At 38.9% G+C, this 17,026-nt stretch overlaps 1 protein-coding gene across 2 annotated transcripts in view; it reads left to right on the top strand.

The window, feature by feature from the left end:
• The window catches only part of LTN1 (listerin E3 ubiquitin protein ligase 1), a 67,315-nt gene continuing 50,289 nt past the window's right edge, over positions 1 to 17,026 (top strand). For both annotated transcript variants that reach the window (XM_028845387.2, XM_077995861.1), the window contains exons 1-6: positions 1 to 114; positions 5,585 to 5,788; positions 6,279 to 6,377; positions 7,583 to 7,813; positions 10,795 to 10,847; positions 11,853 to 12,033. In XM_028845387.2, the coding sequence (XP_028701220.2) occupies positions 73 to 114; positions 5,585 to 5,788; positions 6,279 to 6,377; positions 7,583 to 7,813; positions 10,795 to 10,847; positions 11,853 to 12,033 (810 nt within the window). In that variant the 5' untranslated portion in view covers positions 1 to 72. The remainder of the gene's footprint in view (positions 115 to 5,584; positions 5,789 to 6,278; positions 6,378 to 7,582; positions 7,814 to 10,794; positions 10,848 to 11,852; positions 12,034 to 17,026) is intronic.

Raw genomic sequence — 17,026 nt, forward strand, 5'->3', positions numbered from 1 at the left:
AGAGGCCGGAAGTTGTGTCCCGGACGAGTCAACCGGGATCTGAGTGCTCAGAATACAGCTGCAACCGCGACCATGGGCGGGAAGAACAAGCAGCGAACTAAAGGGAACCTGAGGGTGAGTGGGGGGTGGCTCGGTCGACCCGGGAGCCTCGCTTCGAGGCGGCTGGCACCGCCCAGCGCGTTGCTGGAGGGTGTGTGGAGCGCCGCTGTGGGGAGGCGTGCTTTTGCGTGTCGAGTGTGACCTCTCTGTTGTGTGTGCGTCCCTGAGGGTGGTTTGGGTTATCTCTGAGCAGATTGGGGAATCGTGAGAGAAAAGATGTACCATGCCAGAGCTGTCCCCATCCGAGCACACACCCACAATATTCATGAAGAAATGATAATGTGTCAGGTTCACTGGAAGGTGATCTGGCCGAGGTAGAGGCTTGGTTGGGGGAGGGCGGCGCTAGGAAGAAGGAGAGTTGGGAGGATGTTAAAGTGAACCCACTGTGGAAGTTACCGCTGATTGTGCCTCTCCTTTGGGCTTCTTCTAAGCTAAAGCTCTTAGGATGGTATATTTGGTTTCTGGACTGCCTGTTACCCCTTTCCATCTGCAGTCCTATCTTCAACTCCCTCCTCTTGGCTTACTTCATCCAGCCACACTGATCTCTTCACTGTGCCTTGACCTTACCTGGCCGGCTCCCAACGCTCTTCAGTTAGGAGGCTCCAAACTTTACTCTTGCAGTCCTTCCGCACTCCCTGTTCTTCCTACTTTGTTTTAAACTCCATTGTATTTATGACATTTATTGTCTTAGTTCACTAAGATGTAAGTATTTGAAAGTAAATGTTTTTATCCTCGGAGCCTAGAACAGAGACTGGCACCTGATAGGCGCTCACTAAGTACTTGTTTAAAGACGACATTAAAGTGGATTCGTGTAAAACTACACGATGAGGGGTTTTGTAATGGTATTTTTTTATGGTGTTGGATTTATTATAGCACAGTCCAATTTTATGAGAATGCTTTTTTTCCTGTTTCTGATATAGTTATTTCTAGTGATTTCAATGTCACATTTTCTTAGATCTGTTACTTAATCTGTTTTGGAAGATAATAACAGTATTAGCAATTATAGCAACCTGTTGTGTTACTGTGCTAAGCACTTTACTTGCATCCTCATTTAATATTTTTTATTTAAATTTTCTCAATGTTTTATATTTGAAAAGTTCTTACGAGGAAAAGTTGCGAGAATGTTAGAGTGACATCCCATATACTCTACCTAGATTCACCAGTTGCTAATACTTGGTTGCATTTGCTTTCTTTCTGTTAATTTATGTATTTTGCTGAACTGTATGAGAGTTAGCTGCAGAAGTCGGGACTCTTAACTCCTAAATACATCAGCATGTATCTTCTAAAAACAATGCCATTTTTCTAGCCTGCAGCAATTATAATAATGGTTATAGCATGCAGAAACTTTGACTTTTGTGTAATACTGTAATCCAGGATACAGCCTTGTATTTAGACTTCTGTAGTTATCCCAATAATGTTCTCTTTTTTCTTTTCTTTTTTTTTTTTTTGTAAGACAGGGTCGCTCTGTCTCCAAACCTGGAGTGCAGTGGTATGATCACGACCCACTGCAGTGTCAACTTCTTGGGCCCAAGAGATCGATCCTCCCACCTCAGCCTCCTTAATAGCTATGACTCCTGGCTAATTTTTTTTTTTCAGGACAGAGTCTTGCTGTGTTACCCAGGCTGGAGTGCAGAGGCGTGAACTGGGCTCACTGCAATCTCCGCCTCTCGGGTTCAAGTGATCCTCCTAGCTTAGCCTTTCCAGTAGCTAGGACTACAGGCACAGGCCATCATGGCTAGCTAATTTTTGTATTTTTTGTAGGGACAGTTTCGCCATGTTGCCCAGGCTGGTACTTTTTTTTAAAAAAGATAAACCATTTTAACATTTGAGATCCAGTCAAGGGTCACTCATTCCATTTAGTTACCATTTGGGTTTCTTTGATCTGGACAGTTTCTCAGTACTGTTTAAGCGGGGAGAGGACTGTCTTTTTTAACAACATTTGGAAGAGCCTGGGCCATTTGTTTGATTAATTCAGATTCATCTAGTTGTTTCCTTATGATTAGATTCAGGCTAAACAATTTTTAGAAGGAATTCTTCATAGATGATTAGACTTTCTCAGTGCATCACACCGGGGCACTTCGTACCCATTTGTCCCCTTATTGGTGGTATTTGTTTAATTACTTGGTTAACGTGTTGTCCGTTATAAAGTTATCTTTTTCCATTGGCCAATAACAAATAATATGTTAGTTTGAAACTGTGAAATGTCCTGTTCTTCCACAAACTTTCACCTAATGGTTTGAGCACCCTTTGACTCTTGCTGGAATCAGTTATTACGATGCTGATTTAAAAACTTATGCTTAATTATGAAAACAATCCAAGTAATGAATTAATTACTCATATCTCATTTTAAGTGTGATGAAACTGAGGTTTAGAGAAATTAGTTTGCCTAAGCTCATGTAGCCAGGAAGTTGTGGAGTTGGAATGTTAACTTTAATGTGGCAAAGTCTTCAGTAGAAGACTTTGATACTGGATTTCAGGTGTTCAGAGATAATAGACAGATGTCCGCTGTTCTTGAACTATTAGTTTGATGATACAGACACATATGTAAGCAAATATTATAATATATTAAAGAATTATGATGCAGGTATTAGAAGAAAGAATGTGGGAGAATGGAAGAGACTGGAGGAAGGCAAGTGTTGCAAACATGAGTTTGAAAGATGAGTAGGAGTTTGTCAGGCAATGAAAAGAAAGGAAGAGTTTTCAGGTAGAGAGAAAAGATTATATAAAGATCGAATTGCGAAAGGCCATCACATAGATAACTTTTTTTTTTTTGAGACAGTGTCTCAGATCACTGCAACCTCCACTTCCCAGGTTCAAGCAATTTTCTTGCCTCAGCCTCTCAAGTAGCTGGGATTACAGGCGTGTACCATCACACCCGGCTAAATTTTTGTATTTTTAGTAGAGACAGGGTTTTGCCATGTTGGCCAGACTGGTCTCGAACTCCTGGCCTGAAGTGATCCACCCAACTGTCTGCTCAGCCTCCCAAAGTGCTGGGATTACAGGTGTGAGCCACCATGCCCTGCCTCAGAGAACTTCGAATTTGATTTGGTACTAGGGCATGAATGATAATAGCATAATTTGGAGAAGGGAGAAGGAAGTGGGGCAAGGGAAGGAAAGAGCGGCAGGAGATAAGACTGGGAAAAGTTGAGGTTAGATGGTGAAAGATCTTGTAAGTCTTCCTTGGTTTGGTCTTTAAACTGTAGACTCAGGATTGCCACCACAAATACCTCCAGAAGGTAGGCATGAAAGAATGTAGACAAAAGTAGGCATAGTCCAAAAAAAAAAAAAATAAATAAGTGCCATAAATAGAATTGTTTCTTAATTTTTATTGAACTATGGGTGTAGCTTTTAACATACAAAGATCATAAGAGTAACTATATTTTAAATTTAAAGTAGACATTTAAAAAAGTGCATTTAAAAGTAACAAGTTACTTAAATTGGAGACTGGAAATTTGATACCTTCTCTTTTGCCCCTAGTTACCACTTTTAATTCTGTTATTTCAGCCTCAACTCCTTTAGATTTTAGCAATAATTAGTTTTTTATTGTGTTTTGTAATAAAACTGTTTACACATGAGACTGTAGAAAATTCTGATATCCTAGAGTCATCATACTTAGTTTTTAGAATTATAATTCACTGACTACTTCCTTTGTGGCTCTTTATTCATGTACCAATATTGAAAAAGGTGAATTGAATAATTAATTCATTTTAATAAACTGAAAAAATAGAGAACAGCTGCTTTGCCTATGGAGTAGCCATTCTTTTATTCTTTTCTTTTTTTTTTTTTTTAAATGGAGTTTCATTCTTTTTGCTGAGGCTGGAGTGCAATGGTGCGATCTCGACTCACTGCAACCTCTGCCTCCCGGGTTCAACCAATTCTCCTGCCTCAGCCTCACAAGTAGCTGGGATTAAAGGCATGTGCCACTATGCCTGTTTGTATTTTTAGTAGACACGGGGTTTCACCATGTTGGCCAGGCTGGTCTTGAACTCCTGACCTCAGGTGATCTACCCTCCTCTGCCTCCCAAAGTGCTGGGATTATAGGCATGAACTACCATGCCTGACCTATTTTCTTAGTAAACTTACTTTCACTTAAAAAAAAAATAGAGAACCTTTTTTGGAATTAGTCTTAAATGCTACAGATTGAAAAAAAATGTAATGCCGGCCATCATTTTCTTTCTTGTTCACTCAATTCAGTTTAGGAAGTAGACCAGATTATTCCTTGTCAAGTGAGTTTTCCAAACACACTTTTGCTAGGTATTAGCAATTTTTTTTTTTTTTTGAGACAGAGTCTTACTCTGTTGCCCTGGGTGGAGTGCAGTGGCACGATCTTGGCTCACTGCAACCTCAGTCTCCAGGTTCAAGCGATTCTCATGACTCAGCCTCCTGAGTGCTGGGATTACAGGCACACGCTACCACGCCTGGCTAATTTTTGTGTTTTTAGTAGAGACAGGGTTTTGCCATATCGTCCAGGCTGGTTTTGAACTCCAGGGCTCAAGTGATCCCACCCGCCTTGGCCTTCCAAAGTGTTGGGATTACAGGCATGAGCCACCTTGCCTGGCCGGTATGAGCAATCTGAATCACACATTTGGATAACCGTTGGCAAGCATCCTTATAGAGAAATAAGAAATAGATGAGTTTAGATGGGTTGTGATGTCAGTTTGGTGGTCAAACTGAAGCATTTTCTGTTTAGCTGACAGTAAGTTAATTTCTTTCAGCAGTTCAAATATTTTCTTTCTCTGTATCAACTAACCTCCTTTTAGTAGAAGACTACTATATTGTGTATCAGTCAAACAAAGCACTGACTGTGATTGAAAACAAAGGAGTCTGTATTATAGATTGACCGTTGTATTGATTTTTATGGTTGTAATAATGTAATTTTAGCCCAAAGAGGTTAGGCTAGGCTTTGGAGTATATGGAAATGAGTGTGTCCACCCTCAAGGAACTCCCAGTCTAGAGGCAGCTATCATTAGACCTGGGCCATTGTGATTCTTAATAAATATTTGTTCAATTAATGGGTGAATGAAAGGATGGGTTCTATTTATGAGTTAATTTTACATGTTTACATAGTATACATATGTGTATACATACTATTTATATGAAAGTTGGAAATAAAATAATTCATAAAACAGCATTTATGAAAATTTTGCCACATGTGATACATTCTGATTTTAAAAGTTTTAGTCAATTTCTTTAAAATTCTGTCACGGTCCATTATATTGATATCATGAGCCACTAATGGATTGTATCTATGGTTTACAAAACATTCTAATGTTTAGGAAACGGAATAATTTCTAGGATCAGTATTGATGGATTCTTGGGAACAAAACCATTAATCTTTGGGGAATTTTGCAATAGATGAAATTTTAGGCTAGGAAAAAATAAAATAAAAGCTCATTCTGACCATGGGAATAGCCAAGGAATTATAAAGTTAAGTTTTGAACCCTTTCTGGACTCTGACTTTTTTCCTCTGTAATTTTCTTATCAGCCGTCAAACAGTGGCCGAGCTGCAGAACTCCTTGCCAAAGAACAGGGAACAGTGCCTGGATTTATTGGGTTTGGAACATCTCAGAGTGACCTAGGCTATGTTCCTGCTATTCAAGGAGCTGAAGAAATTGACAGTCTTGTAGATTCTGATTTCCGAATGGTGCTGCGGAAGCTTTCAAAGAAAGATGTCACCACAAAATTAAAAGCAAGTTTTCTTGTTTTCATAAAAATTATCAAGAAAATCCCTTTGCTAAAACAAAAGTCATTAGCATGTTTTATGTAAAGAAAAATGAACAATTGCTAAGTTCTTTTATAATTGTACTTTTTTCTGTCACACAGTCTTAAACTTAGTTGATATTTATTTTCTAGGTTGTAAATTAGTTTGTTACACTGAACTTTTTTAAACTGCTTTAGAATTTTGGCTATATAATTTTTCCCGTTAGGAAATGTAACTTTGACCTTGTAACTTTAAATGAGGTTTTTTTTGTTTGTAGATGTTTTATTTCTTAAAAAACAACTGAAGAGTTTCTACCATAGTAGTCTGTGAAGGAGCTCTTCAAACTAGTCTCAAATGGCATAAACAGAAATAGTGTATTCTCCTATTACATAAATAGACAAAGCTTCCAGAACAGAATAATTAATAGCCAGTATTATGGTTGTTAATCCTAATGATGTTAATAATGACTTACTTTTAGGCTATGCAGGAATTTGGAACCATGTGTACAGAGAGAGACACAGAAACTGTGAAAGGAGTTCTTCCATATTGGCCAAGAATTTTTTGCAAAATTTCACTTGTAAGTATTAAAACTTTGCTAGTTTATTTCTGTTGTATATTTTTTGGTTGGAGTCATGGACACTCTCAAATATAATGTTGATTTTTTGGTGAGGGTTATTAAATGTTATGTCAGCATTGTTTTGCAGATTGAATTGTTAACACTTCAGAAGAACGTGGATATGAAAAAAGAGGTTGGGGCCTGGTATGGTGGCTCATGTGTGTAATCCCAGCACTTTGGGAGGCTAAGATGGGCAGATCACTTGAGGTCAGGAGTTCGAGACCAGCCTGGCCAACATGGTGAAACCCTGTCTCTACTAAAAATACAAAAATTAGCCGAGTGTGGTGGTGGATGCCTGTAATCCCAGCTACTTGGGAGGCTGAGGCAGAAGAATCGCTTGAACCCGGGGGCGGAGGTTGCAGTGAGCCAAGATTGAACCACTGCACTCCAGCCTGGACAATAGAGCAATACAACATCTTTTTAAAAAAAAAAAAAAAGATTGGATTGTGTCGGGTTAAGAAGAACATTTAGGAAGTCTGTTTTCAGAAATTAGATTGTTACTAGAGAATTACCCTGGTGCTTTCCAGTTTTAATAAATTTTGATGATGATTTTATTCCTTGTATATTTGCTGCAGAAGAATGAGAGTGAGTTGCTTAATTATTCAAGACCCAACCTTTTTTTTTTTAATTGAGATGGAGTCTCATTCTGTCACTCAGGCTGGAGTGCAGTGGCGCAATCTCTGTTCACTGCAACCTTGTCTCCTGGGTTCAAGTGATTCTCCTGCCTCAGGCTCCTGAGTAGCTGGGATTACAGGTGTGTGCCACCATGCCCTGCTAATTTTTTGTATTTTAAGTAGAGACAGGGTTTCACCATGTTGGCCAGGCTGGTCTTGAACTCCTGATTGCAAATAATCCACCTGCCTCGGCCACCGAAAGTACTGGGATTATAGGCGTGAACCACCAGGCTCGGCCTCAAGGCCCAACTTTGAATCTGTCTTGAATACAATCCTGTCTCATTGGGAGAAGGGGAGAAAGAAAAATTAATAAATTATTTTATATAGTTTCTGATTTAAAAACCTCGAAGTTATTGATTAAAAAAAATGATTTCAGTTTAGCTTAATGCATAGGTGAATTCTTGGTAATGGGTCATTATAGCATATCCAGAAGTGTCTGTGATTGTTTTTATGGGCTAGAGCTATTTTAAATCACATTTATATTTTTAATAGGATCATGACCGTCGGGTCCGAGAAGCCACACAACAAGCTTTTGAAAAACTTATCCTTAAAGTAAAGAAACAGTTGGCTCCCTACTTAAAAAGTTTAATGGGATATTGGCTAATGGCTCAATGTGATACTTATACACCGGCTGCGTTTGCAGCAAAAGATGCATTTGAAGCGGCTTTTCCTCCAAGCAAGCAACCTGAAGCCATAGCATTTTGTAAGGATGAAATTACAAGTGTAAGTTCTGGAATTATTCTGAATCTTTTTTTTTTTTTTATTTTAAGTATTTAACAGTTATAAGCATAATGACAGCTTTTTTACTTGGGATTGTAGGGGAATGAGTAAGTATAATATTTCCAACTGAAGGCTGAGCGCGGTGGCTCACGCCTGTAATCCCAGCACTTTGGGAGGCTGAGGCGGGAGGATCATGAGGTCAAGAGATTGAGACCATCCTGGTTAACATGGTGAAACCCTGTCTTTACTAAAAATACAAAAAAATTAGCCAGGCGTGGTGGTTGTAGTCCCAGCTACTTGGGAGGCTGAGGCAGGAGAATGGTGTGAACCCAGGAGGCGGAGCTTGTAGTGAGCCAAGATCGTGCCACTGCACTCCATCCAGCCTGGGTGACAGAGCGAGACTCCATCTCAAAAAAAATAATAAAAATAAAATAAAATAAATATTTCCAACTGAAGATTGCCGTTTTAAAATTCTGTTTAGTAAAATTGACCATTTTGGATCTTTAACAAAATTAACATTTTGGATTGGATCTTTCTACAGTATTTAAATTTTCCATTTTAATTTTGAAGTCTTAATTACATTTTTAAAAAGTAGACATGTTTTATATAATCTAAACAAATAACATATCTAAAAATCTAAAATTACTTTCTCTCGTGTTTCCATGATCAATATATATATACAGATCTACCTTAGTGTCTTTTTATTGGATCTCTGGTATTACTATACATGGATGTACTATAGTTTATTTAACTCTTTTTATATTAAAGTACATTTGGATTTTTTTCCAATTTTTAACATAACAAATGCTACTTCAGTAAACATTTTTAAGTAGATCTCTTAATACCTTTGTGGGAGTAATACTTACTAGAACTTCTAGTAAGCATATGTTGGGCCAAAGGATAAGAACATTAAAAATTTTTATAGATAATGATAAATGGCCCTTCAAGGCCAAGTAAATTTATACTCCCATTATCAGATAAGTTTCTCCACACTGGGCCAATGCTTTTGCCATAACTTTCTCATAAAAAGTTATCAACCATACCTGTTTGTGGCTTTCAGTGTGTCCGTTTCTAGTAGTGTCTCATTTCTTCCCCCTTCATTTGCTATTCCCGGTATATGCACTAGAAAAACCAGACAACAAAGTTGTTAGAATTATATTGAGAAATAAAAGCAGATGAAGTAGGAGTGAGGAGGGAATTGATAATTTTTAAATCTTTGCTTGCATTTATTCCCTTATTTAGTACTCCTATGTTTCCACAACACCCTGTGTATAACCCTGCTTAAACATGTCCATCTGACCCTCTCTCCCCGCTCTCCTTTTTTCTTTCAATTAGCCGTCCTCCCTGTGGCTCTCCATTACAATTTAAGTTCAGATTTCTTGTCTTGACATACAAGGCTCTGCATGATCAGGTCCCTGCTTACCTATCTAATCTCTTCACCCAGCATCCCCCAACATGTTACTTTTTTTTTTTTTTTTTGAGATGGAGTCTGTCTGCTGCCCAGGTTGGAGTGCAATGATGCAATCTCAGCTCACTGCAACCTCTGCCTCCCGGATTCAAGTGATTCCCCTGCCCTGCCTTAGCCTCCTGAGTAGCTGGGATTACAGGCGCCCACCACCACGCCCGACTGATTTTTGTATTTTTAGTAGAGACGGGGTTTCACTACGTTGGCCAGGCTGGTCTCGAACTCCTGACCTCGTGATCCACCCGCCTTGGCCTCCCAAAGTGCTGGGATTACAGACGTGAACCACCACTTCCAGCCTCCCGACACATTACTTAATTCTAGTACCCCATTTAGGTTCTTCCATTCTTCATTTCTCAGGTGTACCAAGTGTATTTTTCTAGGGAGATGGTTTGTAGCTTTAATCATATGCTCAAATGGAGTTCTCTAACCCATCTGTAACTTAAGAATCATTGGTTGATTTAAAATGCCAAGTCATAAATGTTACAAGAGTGAAGTGTCATGAGTTTGGACGCTAAGAGCTTTAGGAAATGAATTTTGAGACAACTAATTTGGCTCTTCATGGGCTTTAAAAAATAAATTTGTTCTTGGCTTTGTCATGGATGGATAACTGATTATTGAACATATGGGTTATTTCTTCCATTTTAGTTTCCCTTTAGTTGGCTATGTCACAGTTCATTATGGCTATTGGCGTTGAACTGTCTCAAGTTCCAAACCCATGTATTAGAGAGGAGTTAGGCAAATGAAAATAAAAATGTCAGCATTATAGATAGTATATCATACTGTCTGTAAGACATGGGCTCTGGGTCACACCGTTAGTTCTAGTCCCACTCTGCCATCAGCTAGCAACTAGGTGTGTGACCTTGGGCAAGTTTCTGTGCCTTCATTTTGTAATCTATAAAGCAGGAATTAACTTGTACTTCATGGAGTTAAGAGGATTAATTTAGTTAATGCCTAAAATGTGCTCAAAGCTATACCTGGCACATGCAAAAGCTCAATAAGTGTTAGTTATTGTTACTGCACTTATTTATGCTGATAAAGCAGTTCCTGGAACAGTGGACTCCCTTGTGTTACATCCCAGGAGGAAACAGACTTCTCCACATTTGAAAACCTCATACCTTCCTCTGTGATGGAGCAGAGCACAATGTATGGCGTTCTTTGTGGGCAAGCAGGCTTACAGAAAGAGGGGAGAGGAAAGCAGAGCCTAATTTCTCTCCCAGATTCACATTCACTTCATTGCTGTGTGCAAGATAATTGGAGGAACAAGTGGTCAGGAGTATTTATAGTTGCGTGGGGAAGAAGTATCTATCCTTTTTATTCCAAGAGCAGCTAACCTTGGGAATTGATAGGGAAAGAAAAATTGGTAAAATTCATACCTTTCAGTTTTGCTGTTTGATTCTTCTCTTAGGTAAGATGAGGTTTATGGGGATTTTTAAAATGGATTTTATTTAACTAGGCTCTGTCTGTTCACCATTGACAATTCAATAAAACCAAAGGCTTTGGTATTTTACCCCCTTTGTAGGTGCTGCAGGATCATCTTATAAAAGAAACACCTGATACACTCAGTGACCCGCAGTAAGTTGTATTATTTCATTGTAACTCATGTTGAGGATTTATTTTACTCATAAGTAATCAGATGATTTCATTGTGACTTTTTTTTTTAGACAGAGTCTCACCCTGTCACCCAGGCTGCATTGCAATGATTCAATCTCAGCTCACTGCAACCTCCATCTTCTGGGTTCAAGTGATTCTCATGCCTCAGTCTCCCGAGTAGCTGGGATTACAGGCATGCACCACTGCACCTGGCTAATTTTTTTATATTTTTCATAGAGTTGGGGTTTTACCATGTTGGTCAGGCTAGTCTCGTACTTGTGACCTCAAGTGATCCGCCCGCCTTGGCCTCCCAAAGTGTTGGGATTACAAGCATGAGCTACTGGACCCGGCCCAATGTGACATTTTTAAAAAGAAGGAATAATATATGTAGAGATGAAAATAATATAATGCTATATGTGAGATGCTGTATTAAGTGCTTTTACTTGCAAGCTGTCCTGCTATTTAACTTGAATTATCTGGGAGCTACACATTTGGTTGTATTAGAAAGAGATATTTGTATATGTTTCCTGCATTTACTTTTTGACAGTTGTAAGAGGAAGTTGTTTAAGGTCTGGTTGAACATAGTTGAAGAATATAAATAGTTCTGTTGAAAGAGTAGTAAAGTATTTTGTTTACTTTTATATTCTAATTAAAGTTTTAAGAGTCCTTGAGGGAAAATAGTCTTAGATGGCTTGATATCCATTCCCTGGGATCACCTTTGTACATGCTACTAAGAACAGTATACTTTCTCACTTATCGCAAGCCTTGGCTTTTCATCTACTTTCACTTTGTATTAGTAGTAAAGTATGTGATTAAATTTCTTTGTATGTTTACATTTTGAGGGTCATTAGCACAGGGGAAATAGAAGATAGAAATAAAGCAACTTTGGTACATACTTAATGATAAAACGTTTTAAAATGGAACTACCAGATATATAGTTTGGCTTATTCTAAATTTTTTAATATATTTATTTTGTTTTATATCAAGAACTGTTCCAGAGGAAGAAAGAGAAGCTAAATTCTACCGGGTTGTAACTTGTTCCTTATTGGCATTAAAGAAATTGCTTTGCCTTTTACCTGATAATGAACTTGATTCTCTGGAGGAGAAATTTAAGTCTCTTTTATCACAGAATAAGTTTTGGAAGTATGGAAAACACAGCGTACCTCAGGTATATTAATCTTTTTTATCTTAAGACATTTCTCTGATTCCGTAGCCCCATCTTCTTAGTTTATGTTTTATGTTTATTGTTTATATTTAGAACTCTGCAAGCACATCTCTGTGGTAGGCCATTCATTTGCTGAATTACTTCTCTTACTAGAATGTTACTCTGTTTTTACTTTTTTATTTAGTTTGGGCCTCAGATTCAGAATTATCAGTATGAATTACCATACTCCTTTGTTCATAGCACCTTAAAATTGGTGTGTGCAAGTCTCTTCTCATTTAATGTATTTATTTTTTCCCTTTTGTCCATCTCTCCATTCTCTGCTTTCACTGGCTGACTGCTCTACTATGTTTAATATATGTGCTTTTGTTTGTGCAGTTGATTCTCATCATTCGTAGTAGTTACGTTCTATAAACTCATCATGAATACTGACTTAGTGAATACTGAGGCATTGCCCTTACGGCAAATAAAGGGTTAGGTTCTTGTGAGCCTCTATTCACAGCATTTTTGTCAGTTGATAACTGATATAACCAGTACGTAACCTTGTTTTATGTGTGTTTCTGTTTAAAGCCACCATTTTTCATAGCTGTTATTGATTCATTATCATTGAACTCACGGCCAAGAGCACTAAAACTCATGCCTGGATAAAGCATATCTTACACATATTTTCTTTGGAAGGCACATCACAGCATTCTTGTGCTTAGATACAATAGACAGCACTTCAGTGCTGCTGCTTGGAGGCCATTTAAAACATGAAATCACCAATCAAAAGCACAAAAATTTGAGAAAATACTGTGAAAAGGACACTTTTTTACAGTATGAGAACTGAAATAAGGGAATGTTGCCTTGTTCAGCCTCAGCTGGGAATGTGCACGTGGGTGACTCAAATTTTTTGCCATTCTATGCATGTCCACAAATGACTGCAAGACACTGCAAGTTTTTGTTGTTGTTGTTGTTGTTTTTGTTTTTCCAGACAGAGTTTCGCTCTTGTCACCCAGGCTGGAGTACAATGGCGCAATCTAGGCTCACTGCAACCTCAGCCTCCTGGGTTCAAGTGATTCTCCTGCCTCAGCCTCCCAAGTAGCTGGGATTACAGGCGCCCGCCACCATGCCTGGCTAATTTTTTAATATTTTTAGTAGAGACAGAGTTTCACCTTGTTGGCCAGGCTGGTCTCAAACTCCTAACCTCAGATGATCCGCCCACCATGGCCCCCCAAAGTGCTGGGATTACAGGCGTGAGCCACCACACCCGGCCTAAGACACTGCAAGTTTTGATTTTGGGGTTACAAATACATTTTAGCAAGTAGGTGAATTGGCAAATATGGGATTTGTGAGGATTGACTGTATTTTTGAAAAATGTGCTTTTGTGTGTGCTTGAGTTTTTAATTCACATAAATAGTACTGTGTTATATTTTATTCCATTTATTTTTATTTATTGCTTTTAAAAAACGATCTCTCATGTTCCTATATGTACAACTGATCCATGACTTCTACCTGCCTTGTAGTATTCAGAAGTTTGCATGTACCTATGTGTTTAGCCTGCCCATTCCTCCAGTGATTGATCCTGATTGCCTCCAACTCTTTGCCTTCACAAGTAATGCAGCAATGAACATCTTCATTTATGTGTCCTTGGATCTTAAGAAACTGTCGGAATTGCTGAGTCAGTAAAGTGTGTGCATACCTAATTTCCTAAAATAGTGCCAGATTGCTCTCCTGAATGGCTGCGTTACTCTAGACTCAACCATCAATACATGATGACTCCTATACTGCATAATCTTATCTTCTAGCCTTTACTAGGCAGCATTCAGCTGCTTAATTTTTCATTAGCCTAATAGGAATTCAGGTGATACCTCTCTTTAATTGGAATTACTTTCCTTATTGGTGATTTTGCATCTCTTCAAGAATTTTTAGCGTGTTTTCATTTTTGTGTTTCTTGTTCATTTTTCCTTTTTGGAGTTCTCTTTTTCTTTTTATGCAGGAGTTCCTTTTATAATCTAAATATTAATCTTTTTGTCTTTTTTAAAAATTCCAATCTCATGACAGATTATCTTTTGTCATTTTTAGGCAATGCAAAAAAGCTCCCATTCTGTCACCTCTGCCATGTGTCTTATGTCAGAAACAAATCTTAATTTTGATGTGATCAAAGTCACTGATTTTTGCCTTATGAAGGCTATTCCCACCTTTAAGTCATAAAGATATTCTTATATTTTTAATTTTTTTAGCTTTATAGTTGTAGGCTTTATATTGCAGTTTTACCTTTCTAATAAAATCTTTACTTCATCAGTAATCTACCTTTTCATTTGGTGTTAAGTATGAAATTTTTCTTCATATATGGTGAGTCAGTTTTCCTAACATTACCTAGTAAACTGTTTATTCCCTGTTCATCTGTGGTCATGTCATTACAAGACATTAAGTTCTTAGATATTGCTGGGCACAGTAGCTTATGCCAGTAATCCCAGAACTTTGGGAGGCCAAGGCAGGTGGATCACTTGAGCCCAGGAGTTCCAAACCAGCCTGGACAACATGACAAGATCCTGTCTCTACAAAAAAATAATTAAAAAGTTAGCCAGGTGTGGTGGCATACTCCTATTGTCCCAACTACTCAGAGACTGAGGCAGGAGGATCACTTGATCCCAGGAAGTCAAGGCTGTAACGAGCCTTGATTGTGCACTCCAGCCTGGGGGAAGAGCAAGAACCTATTTAAAAAAAAAAAAACATACATTCAGAAATTTGCCTCTAAACTATGTTCTTATGCATTGGTCTCTGTTTCTTCTTATATTGGTGCCACTGTCAGTATGACATTATGATATGTCTTCTTTTTTTTTTTTTTTGAGACAGTGTCTTACTCTGTCACCCAGGCTGGAGTGCAGTGGCATGATCTCAGCTCACTGCAACCTCTGCCTCCCAGGTTCAAGCCATTCTCCTGCCTCAGCCTCCCAAGTAGCTGGGGTTATAGGTGCCCGCCACCTTACCTGACTAATTTTTGTATTTTCAGTAGAGACGGGTTTTGGCCTGTTGGCCAGGCTGTTTTCTTGAGACGGAGTTTTACTCGGTTAGTCGGGCTGGAGTATAGTGGCACAATCTTGACTCACTGGAACCTCCACCTCCCAGGTTCAAGTCATTCTCCTGCCTCAGCCTCCCAAGTAGCTGGGATTAGAGGCACCTGCCACCATGCCTAGATAATTTTTGTATTTTTACTAGAAATGGAGTTTCACCATGTTGGTCAGGTTGGTCTCGAACTCCTGACCTCAGGTGATCTGCCCACCTCAGCCTCCCAAATGGGATTACAGGCATGAGCCACTGCGCCTGGCTTTGTGATATGTCGTAATACCTGCCCAAGTTAGTCACATTTTTTGGGTTGTGTTCTTTTTTTTTGAGATGGAGTCTCACTTTGTTGCCCAGGCTGGAATGCAGTGGCACGATCTCAGCTCACTGCAACCTCCACCTCCTGGGTTCAAGCGATTCTCCTGCCTCAGCCTCTCAAGTAGCTGGGATTACAGGCACCCGCCACCACGCCCAGCTAATTTTTGTATTTTTAATAAAGACAGGGTTTTGCCATTTTGGCCAGGCTGGTTGCAAACTCCTGACCTCAGGTGATCCACCTGCCTTGGCCTCCCAAAGTGCTAGGATTACATGTATGAGCCACTGTGCCTGGCCAGAACTTTATTCTTTCATAAAATTTTCAGTAAAGTTGGGCTGGAAGTGGTGGCTCACGCCTGTAATTCCAGACCTTTGGGAGGCCAAGGCAGGAGGATGACTTGAGGCCAGGAGTTTGAGACCAACCTACACAACATAGACTCCATCTAAAAAATGTAAAAAAATTAGCTGGGCACAGTGGGGAGTGCTGGTAGTCCTAAGTACTTGGGAAGTTGTCGTGGTAGGATCACTTGGGCCTGGGAGATTGAGGCTGCAGTGAGCTTTGATTGTGCTGCCACTGCACTCCAGCCTAGGCAATAGAGTGAGATCCTGTCTTAACAAAACAAATTCCAGTACATTTATTGAATTTCTAAAAAAAGTCTAACTAGATTTTTAATTGGGGTTGTACTCAATTTATAGACCAATATGGAGAGACTTGCTTTCTTTATGTTATTGAGTCTTCCTATCCATGAACTTCTCATCTCTTTCAATTTTTATTTTTTTATTTTTATTTTTGAGACAGTCTCACTCTGTTGCCCAGGCTGGAGTGCCGTGGTGTGATCTTGGCTCACTGCAACCTCTGCCTCCTGGGTTCAAGTGATTCTCCTGCCTCAGCCTCCCAAGTAGCTGGAATTACAAGCATGTGACACCATGCCCGGCTAATTTTTGTACTTTTAGTAGAGACAGGGTGTCACTGTGTTGACAAACTGATCTTGAACTCCTGACCTCAAATGATCCACCAGCCTTGGCCTCCCAAAGTGCTGGGAATACAGGTGTGAGCCACCATGCCCAGCCTCTCAATTTATTTGGGTACTTAAAAATATCTTACAATAATTCTAAAAAAATCAACTTTATTGAAGTATAATTTGCACACAATCCTGTAAAATGCAGCCGTTTTTACAGTTAAGTTTTGACAGATGTATAGACCCATCTACATGTATATATACCCATATAACCACTACAATAAAGAAATGGAACTTTTTTTTTTTTACCCAAAATGCGTTCCTTTTGTCCATCCAAGTCATCCTCTGCCTTTATCCCAGGCAGTCATTGATTTGCCTTCCATCACTACAGATTAGGTTTGTCTTTTCTATGCTTTCATATAAATGGAGCTAGACATTACTGTCTATGTAGCTTCTTTTGCTTAGTGTAATGTTTTAAGGTTCATTCATGTTGTTGCATATATCAGTCCATTTTATTATTTAGTTTAATATAGTTTTCATGTGAACATATGTTTTTATCTTTCTTGAGTAAGGAGGGGAATTGATATGTCATATGGTAAGTATATCTTTATAGGAAGCTACCAAGATGTTTTCTAAAGTTGTAGTACTCTTACCAGCAGTGTGTGAGATTTTTAGTTGCT

Source organism: Macaca mulatta, chromosome 3 (genome assembly GCF_049350105.2).
Source record: "Macaca mulatta isolate MMU2019108-1 chromosome 3, T2T-MMU8v2.0, whole genome shotgun sequence".
NCBI lineage: Eukaryota > Metazoa > Chordata > Mammalia > Primates > Cercopithecidae > Macaca > Macaca mulatta.